The sequence below is a fragment of the Protomyctophum bolini genome (genome assembly GCF_963924005.1).
Source record: "Protomyctophum bolini genome assembly, chromosome: 1".
NCBI lineage: Eukaryota > Metazoa > Chordata > Actinopteri > Myctophiformes > Myctophidae > Protomyctophum > Protomyctophum bolini.
In genome coordinates this window covers 432,867-442,866 of record NC_137862.1, presented here as the reverse complement: position 1 = coordinate 442,866, position 10,000 = coordinate 432,867, and the positions used below count along the sequence as shown (strand labels likewise).

The 10,000-nt window shown below is 40.5% G+C and overlaps 1 protein-coding gene across 1 annotated transcript in view; it reads left to right on the top strand.

Moving 5' to 3' along the window:
* The window catches only part of kif26ba (kinesin family member 26Ba), a gene marked incomplete at its 5' end in the record, with an annotated part of 124,515 nt that overhangs the window by 60,780 nt on the left and 53,735 nt on the right, over window positions 1–10,000 (top strand). The window contains 2 exons of the mRNA XM_080762392.1: window positions 736–907; window positions 5,204–5,384. Coding sequence (XP_080618518.1) covers window positions 736–907; window positions 5,204–5,384 — 353 coding nt within the window. The remainder of the gene's footprint in view (window positions 1–735; window positions 908–5,203; window positions 5,385–10,000) is intronic.

Below are 10,000 nucleotides of genomic sequence, written 5' to 3'. Positions count from 1 at the left end.
GTTTCAGCTCCAGAACCAGTCAGAACTAACTGAACTCTTTCCACTATGTTTCAGCTCCAGAACCAGTCAGAACTAACTGAACTCTTTCCACTATGTTTCAGCTCCAGAACCAGTCAGAACTGAACTCTTTCCACTATGTTTCAGCTCCAGAACCAGTCAGAACTAACTGAACTCTTTCCACTATGTTTCAGCTCCAGAACCAGTCAGAACTGAACTCTTTCCACTGTGTTTCAGCTCCAGAACCAGTCAGAACTAACTGAACTCTTTCCACTCTGTTTCAGCTCCAGAACCAGTCATAACTGAACTCTTTCCACTGTGTTTCAGCTCCAGAACCAGTCAGAACTAACTGAACTCTTTCCACTATGTTTCAGCTCCAGAACCAGTCAGAACTAACTGAACTCTTTCCACTATGTTTCAGCTCCAGAACCAGTCAGAACTAACTGAACTCTTTCCACTATGTTTCAGCTCCAGAACCAGTCAGAACTAACTGAACTCTTTCCACTATGTTTCAGCTCCAGAACCAGTCAGAACTAACTGAACTCTTTCCACTATGTTTCAGCTCCAGAACCAGTCAGAACTGAACTCTTTCCACTATGTTTCAGCTCCAGAACCAGTCAGAACTGAACTCTATCCATTATGTTTCAGCTCCAGAACCAGTCAGAACTAACTGAACTCTTTCCACTACGTTTCAGCTCCAGAACCAGTCAGAACTGAACTCTGTCCACTATGTTTCAGCTCCAGAACCAGTCAGAACTGCGGGCTCCCAGCCCAGAGAAAGCCGCCTGGTTCCTGGACGCGGCACTGGCTGCTCGCCACAGCAACCAGCAGGAAGAACACCGGAACTCACACATGTTGTTCACACTCCACGTTTACCAATACCGCATGGAGAAGAGCGGGAAAGGAGGCAGTATGTCATACTTATATACGTTACACTACCATCTACCAATAGAAAGGAGGCAGTACGTTATACTGATATACGTTACACTACCATCTACCAATAGAAAGGAGGCAGTACGTTACACTGATATACGTTACACTACCATCGACCAATAGAAAGGAGGCAGTACGTTACACTGATATGCGTTACACTACCATCGACCAATAGAAAGGAGGCAGTATGTTACACTGATATACGTTACACTACCATCGACCAATAGAAAGGAGGCAGTACGTTACACTGATATACGTTACACTACCATCGACCAATAGAAAGGAGGCAGTACGTTACACTGATATACGTTACACTACCATCTACCAATAGAAAGGAGGCAGTACGTTACACTGATACGTTACACTACCATCTACCAATAGAAAGGAGGCAGTACGTTACACTGATACGTTACACTACCATCTACCAATAGAAAGGAGGCAGTACGTTACACTGATACGTTACACTACCATCTACCAATAGAAAGGAGGCAGTACGTTACACTACCATCTACCAATAGAAAGGAGGCAGTACGTTACACTGATACGTTACACTACCATCTACCAATAGAAAGGAGGCAGTACGTTACACTGATATACGTTACACTACCATCTACCAATAGAAAGGAGGCAGTACTTTACACTGATATACGTTACACTACCATCTACCAATAGAAAGGAGGCAGTACTTTACACTGATATACGTTACACTACCATCGACCAATAGAAAGGAGGCAGTATGTTACACTGATATACGTTACACTACCATCGACCAATAGAAAGGAGGCAGTACGTTACACTGATATACGTTACACTACCATCTACCAATAGAAAGGAGGCAGTATGTTACACTGATATACGTTACACTACCATCTACCAATAGAAAGGAGGCAGTATGTTACACTGATATACGTTACACTACCATCGACCAATAGAAAGGAGGCAGTACGTTACACTGATATACGTTACACTACCATCGACCAATAGAAAGGAGGCAGTACGTTACACTGATATACGTTACACTACCATCTACCAATAGAAAGGAGGCAGTACGTTACAATGATATACGTTACACTACCATCGACCAATAGAAAGGAGGCAGTACGTTACACTGATATACGTTACACTACCATCTACCAATAGAAAGGAGGCAGTACGTTACACTGATACGTTACACTACCATCGACCAATAGAAAGGAGGCAGTACGTTACACTGATACGTTACACTACCATCGACCAATAGAAAGGAGGCAGTACGTTACACTGATATACGTTACACTACCATCTACCAATAGAAAGGAGGCAGTACGTTACAATGATATACGTTACACTACCATCTACCAATAGAAAGGAGGCAGTACGTTACACTGATATACGTTACACTACCATCGACCAATAGAAAGGAGGCAGTACGTTACACTGATATACGTTACACTACCATCGACCAATAGAAAGGAGGCAGTACGTCATACTGATATACGTTACACTACCATCGACCAATAGAAAGGAGGCAGTACGTTACACTGATATACGTTACACTACCATCTACCAATAGAAAGGAGGCAGTACGTTACAATTATATACGTTACACTACCATCGACCAATAGAAAGGAGGCAGTACGTTACACTGATATACGTTACACTACCATCTACCAATAGAAAGGAGGCAGTACGTTACACTTATACGTTACACTACCATCTACCAATAGAAAGGAGGCAGTATGTTACACTTATACGTTACACTACCATCTACCAATAGAAAGGAGGCAGTACGTTACACTGATATACGTTACACTACCATCTACCAATAGAAAGGAGGCAGTACGTTACACTTATACGTTACACTACCATCTACCAATAGAATGGAGGCAGTACGTTACACTGATATACGTTACACTACCATCTACCAATAGAAAGGAGGCAGTACGTTACACTGATATACGTTACACTACCATCTACCAATAGAAAGGAGGCAGTACGTTACACTGATATACGTTACACTACCATCTACCAATAGAAAGGAGGCAGTACGTTACACTTATACGTTACACTACCATCTACCAATAGAATGGAGGCAGTACGTTACACTGATATACGTTACACTACCATCGACCAATAGAAAGGAGGCAGTACGTTACACTGATATACGTTACACTACCATCGACCAATAGAAAGGAGGCAGTACGTTACACTACCATCTACCAATAGAAAGGAGGCAGTACGTTACACTGATATACGTTACACTACCATCGACCAATAGAAAGGAGGCAGTACGTTACACTTATACGTTACACTACCATCTACCAATAGAAAGGAGGCAGTACGTTACACTGATATACGTTACACTACCATCGACCAATAGAAAGGAGGCAGTACGTTACACTGATATACGTTACACTACCATCGACCAATAGAAAGGAGGCAGTACGTTACACTGATATACGTTACACTACCATCGACCAATAGAAAGGAGGCAGTACGTTACACTGATATACGTTACACTACCATCGACCAATAGAAAGGAGGCAGTACGTTACACTGATATACGTTACACTACCATCTACCAATAGAAAGGAGGCAGTACGTTACACTGATGCGTTACACTACCATCGACCAATAGAAAGGAGGCAGTACGTTACACTGATATACGTTACACTACCATCTACCAATAGAAAGGAGGCAGTACGTTACACTGATATACGTTACACTACCATCTACCAATAGAAAGGAGGCAGTATGTTACACTGATATACGTTACACTACCATCGACCAATAGAAAGGAGGCAGTACGTTACACTGATATACGTTACACTACCATCGACCAATAGAAAGGAGGCAGTACGTTACACTGATATACGTTACACTACCATCTACCAATAGAAAGGAGGCAGTACGTCATACTGATATACGTTACACTACCATCGACCAATAGAAAGGAGGCAGTACGTTACACTGATATACGTTACACTACCATCTACCAATAGAAAGGAGGCAGTACGTTACACTGATATACGTTACACTACCATCGACCAATAGAAAGGAGGCAGTACGTTACACTACCATCTACCAATAGAAAGGAGGCAGTACGTTACACTACCATCTACCAATAGAAAGGAGGCAGTACGTTACACTGATACGTTACACTACCATCTACCAATAGAAAGGAGGCAGTACGTTACACTGATATACGTTACACTACCATCTACCAATAGAAAGGAGGCAGTACGTTACACTACCATCTACCAATAGAAAGGAGGCAGTACGTTACACTGATATACGTTACACTACCATCGACCAATAGAAAGGAGGCAGTACGTTACACTGATACGTTACACTACCATCGACCAATAGAAAGGAGGCAGTACGTTACACTGATATACGTTACACTACCATCTACCAATAGAAAGGAGGCAGTACGTTACACTGATATACGTTACACTACCATCGACCAATAGAAAGGAGGCAGTACGTTACACTGATATACGTTACACTACCATCTACCAATAGAAAGGAGGCAGTACGTTCTACTGATATACGTTACACTACCATCTACCAATAGAAAGGAGGCAGTACGTTACACTGATATACGTTACACTACCATCTACCAATAGAAAGGAGGCAGTACGTTACACTGATATACGTTACACTACCATCTACCAATAGAAAGGAGGCAGTACGTTACACTACCATCTACCAATAGAAAGGAGGCAGTACGTTACACTGATACGTTACACTACCATCGACCAATAGAAAGGAGGCAGTATGTTACACTGATACGTTACACTACCATCTACCAATAGAAAGGAGGCAGTACGTTACACTACCATCTATCTATCTGACGCCTGCAATGTTTAAAACATTGACATTATTTTAAACGAAGTAATTAAACGCCTTTTTTTCTTTTTTCTTGTGTATTTAGTATTGACACAATTGATTATTTGCTTATCAAAACGATTCGATGCTGATTATTTCCATTGCAAAACATAATCAATGTTGCCGTTTTCATTTCGATATACTTCGATTATTGCAATTAAAATCGATTTTTAGATGCACGCCCCTAGAAGACACGTAGGGGAGCCCCCAAAAACTAAAACATGGGAAAAGTTTAAATTCATGGTGTATGTCCTTTAAAATGTTTCGAAAAATATTCCAGATTTTTCCAGATTTTCTATGTATATAGAATTAAAGTGGTTAAACAAATTTTACATTTATTCTCTCTCTCTCCCTCTCTCTCTCTCTCTCTCTCTCTCCCCTCCCCCCTCCTCTCTGTCCATAGTGTCAGGTGGGCGTAGCCGGCTCCACCTATTGGATCTGGGCAGCTGTGACGTGAAGGCTGTGGGAGGAGTTGGAGGAGGTGGGCGGGGCAGTGATAGCTCCGCCCCTCTCTGTCTCTCTCTCTCCGCCCTCGGCAACGTGATCCTGGCATTGGTCAACGGCAGCAAACACATTCCTTACAAGTAAGATATGGACTACAAACACATCCCTTACAAGTAAGATATGGACTACAAACACATATGGACTACAAACACATCCCCTACAAGTAAGATATGTACTACAAACACGTCCCTTACAAGTAAGATATGGACTACAAACACATATGGACTACAAACACATCCCCTCCAAGTAAGATATGGACTACAAGCACATTCCTTATAAGTAAGATATGGACTACAAACACATTCCTTACAAGTAAGCTATGGACTACAAACACATCCCTTACAAGTAAGATATGAACTACAAACACATATGGACTACAAACACATCCCCTAAAAGTAAGATATGGACTACAATCACATCCCCTAAAAGTAAGATATCCCACTAGCAGAAGCTGTCCGTTTATCATTAGCACAAGTAATGCATTGCGGTCCACATGTCTTCAATACAAATGATAGGAAGCCACTGGGTCGCGAAATGTGTGCGATCAATGTTATTCACACCACAAACCACTTGCACCGACACAGTCTGTGGTGACACAGTCACCACAGACTGTGTCTGTGCAAGTCACCACACAGTCACCACAGACGCTAGAAAAACATGCATGATGAGCCACATGGAGCCAGCTAAAGATAATAATATAGATTAATACATTTTCATAATGGAACAACAAGACAAGTCTGTTAAATCACTGCAGAAAACACCGCTTGAAAGAAGAACACTGCAGGAAAAACGTAGAATTAAAGAGCTGGGACCAGATAAACTAAACCTAGCCCTAGAACGGCTCTTGTTGTTACATACAGTATGCACAGTATTTCACATACAGAGCCATAGAACGGCCAGGTTAATTTCTTGTTCGGGTTCAAACTGTGCGCCATAAATGTGATAAATGCTCCGTTTGTACTCACCCATTAAATAATTCCAAAGACGTGGAGTGAAATATGGTCCTCTAGTTTTATATCCATGTGTCCTTTGCGATAGGTGCTGGGTAATTAATCACACCACCTGCCAATTGTGTGACCGCAAACTTTTGTGTTTCCCTGGTCAATTGGTGATGACGTCTGTGTTTGTGTCTGTGTCCCCCTCGCCCGGAGAGAAAGGCGTCCGTGTGCATCTCTTGAAAAAGTGGAGTTAATTCACTAAATACGCGTTTTGTGCCAGAACTTTCACATGGATATAAAACTAGAGGACCATATTTCACTCCACGTCTTTGGAATTATTTAATGGGTGAGTACAAACGGAGCATTTATCACATTTATGGCGCACATTTTCATATCTACAAGAAACGATGGAAGCTATCTATGCCTTATGATACATGAAAATTTACGAAGTATAATTAAATGATCACAGGCATTCTAGGTCTAAACTAAACCATGCAGATCACACAAAAAAACAAGAACCTTTACACCAGGACCTTTTCATAGAGCCGGTACGATAAGAAGGCTTGGCTGACAGCATGCAGTCACACCAAATCATTATTTATCTATCAGACAGCATGCAGTCACACCAAATCATTATTTATCTATCAGACAGCATGCAGTCACACCAAATCATTATTTATCTATCAGACAGCATGCAGTCACACCAAATCATTATTTATCTATCAGACAGCATGCAGTCACACCAAATCATTATTTATCTATCAGACAGCATGCAGTCACACCAAATCATTATTTATCTATCAGACAGCATGCAGTCACACCAAATCATTATTTATCTATCAGACAGCATGCAGTCACACCAAATCATTATTTATCTATCAGACAGCATGCAGTCACACCAAATCATTATTTACCTATCAGACAGCATGCAGTCACACCAAATCATTATTTATCTATCAGACAGCATGCAGTCACACCAAATCATTATTTACCTATCAGACAGCATGCAGTCACACCAAATCATTATTTATCTATCAGACAGCATGCAGTCACACCAAATCATTATTTATCTATCAGACAGCATGCAGTCACACCAAATCATTATTTATCTATCAGACAGCATGCAGTCACACCAAATCATTATTTACCTATCAGACAGCATGCAGTCACACCAAATCATTATTTATCTATCAGACAGCATGCAGTCACACCAAATCATTATTTATCTATCAGACAGCATGCAGTCACACCAAATCATTATTTATCTATCAGACAGCATGCAGTCACACCAAATCATTATTTATCTATCAGACAGCATGCAGTCACACCAAATCATTATTTATCTATCAGACAGCATGCAGTCACACCAAATCATTATTTATCTATCAGACAGCATGCAGTCACACCAAATCATTATTTATCTATCAGACAGCATGCAGTCACACCAAATCATTATTTATCTATCAGACAGCATGCAGTCACACCAAATCATTATTTATCTATCAGACAGCATGCAGTCACACCAAATCATTATTTATCTATCAGACAGCATGCAGTCACACCAAATCATTATTTATCTATCAGACAGCATGCAGTCACACCAAATCATTATTTACCTATCAGACAGCATGCAGTCACACCAAATCATTATTTATCTATCAGACAGCATGCAGTCACACCAAATCATTATTTACCTATCAGACAGCATGCAGTCACACCAAATCATTATTTATCTATCAGACAGCATGCAGTCACACCAAATCATTATTTATCTATCAGACAGCATGCAGTCACACCAAATCATTATTTATCTATCAGACAGCATGCAGTCACACCAAATCATTATTTACCTATCAGACAGCATGCAGTCACACCAAATCATTATTTATCTATCAGACAGCATGCAGTCACACCAAATCATTATTTATCTATCAGACAGCATGCAGTCACACCAAATCATTATTTACCTATCAGACAGCATGCAGTCACACCAAATCATTATTTATCTATCAGACAGCATGCAGTCACACCAAATCATTATTTATCTATCAGACAGCATGCAGTCACACCAAATCATTATTTATCTATCAGACAGCATGCAGTCACACCAAATCATTATTTACCTATCAGACAGCATGCAGTCACACCAAATCATTATTTACCTATCAGACAGCATGCAGTCACACCAAATCATTATTTATCTATCAGACAGCATGCAGTCACACCAAATCATTATTTATCTATCAGACAGCATGCAGTCACACCAAATCATTATTTATCTATCAGACAGCATGCAGTCACACCAAATCATTATTTATCTATCAGACAGCATGCAGTCACACCAAATCATTATTTATCTATCAGACAGCATGCAGTCACACCAAATCATTATTTACCTATCAGACAGCATGCAGTCACACCAAATCATTATTTATCTATCAGACAGCATGCAGTCACACCAAATCATTATTTATCTATCAGACAGCATGCAGTCACACCAAATCATTATTTATCTATCAGACAGCATGCAGTCACACCAAATCATTATTTATCTATCAGACAGCATGCAGTCACACCAAATCATTATTTATCTATCAGACAGCATGCAGTCACACCAAATCATTATTTATCTATCAGACAGCATGCAGTCACACCAAATCATTATTTATCTATCAGACAGCATGCAGTCACACCAAATCATTATTTACCTATCAGACAGCATGCAGTCACACCAAATCATTATTTACCTATCAGACAGCATGCAGTCACACCAAATCATTATTTATCTATCAGACAGCATGCAGTCACACCAAATCATTATTTATCTATCAGACAGCATGCAGTCACACCAAATCATTATTTATCTATCAGACAGCATGCAGTCACACCAAATCATTATTTATCTATCAGACAGCATGCAGTCACACCAAATCATTATTGATCAGACAGCATGCAGTCACACCAAATCATTATTGATCAGACAGCATGCAGTCACACCAAATCATTATTTATCAGACAGCAGGGTCAGATCCAGCATGGATCAAGACAGGAGTGAATGCTTTAAGGCACTTTCAAAAGTGCCTTAAAGTGCCAGAAAAACACAGCCTCAATCCACATGGAAAATGCAAAACACAGCTTGCCGCAGAAGACACAGGTCACACAGAGTCATATATTATACAATGAATTACTCACCTAATGCTGCCTGCAGGTTCCATGTTTAATTCCAGCGTGTGTAACCTATACATTGTCTAAGTGACAGTTTTCATATTGTAAATAATGGTCGCTATAACGTGGTTTAGCGACTAGTACTTTGACAGCTCATCCATCGTAGCTTGTTTACAAGTCAAACAGACTTCCTGTGCAGAAACTGCCTTGTGAAGTTGCCTGAGGGCCAAGGCTCCAAAAACAGTCAGCGATGCTTTTTGTGGATTTTAAAACAGCAAAAATAATACTGGCCAAAAATCCAATATAAAGAACTCAAAAATACTTAATGCAAAACTTAGGACTTTGGAAAAATAACCAAACTGCACTAGGCTATGCCCCTGGACTGGGCCCTAGCAGCTCTCTCACTGGGCTGTCAGCATGTTGCCTGCCAGAGCACAACTGACTAGCTCTGCCTGCAGTCTCCCTTTATAGGAGAGGATCCTACCACCCACAGAGAAGCAATTAACCATACACAGCTTATCTACAAGCTCACAGTTATCAGCTGAACATGAATAAGTAAACCCCTTACATAGATGTTCTATTGTAGACTAAAC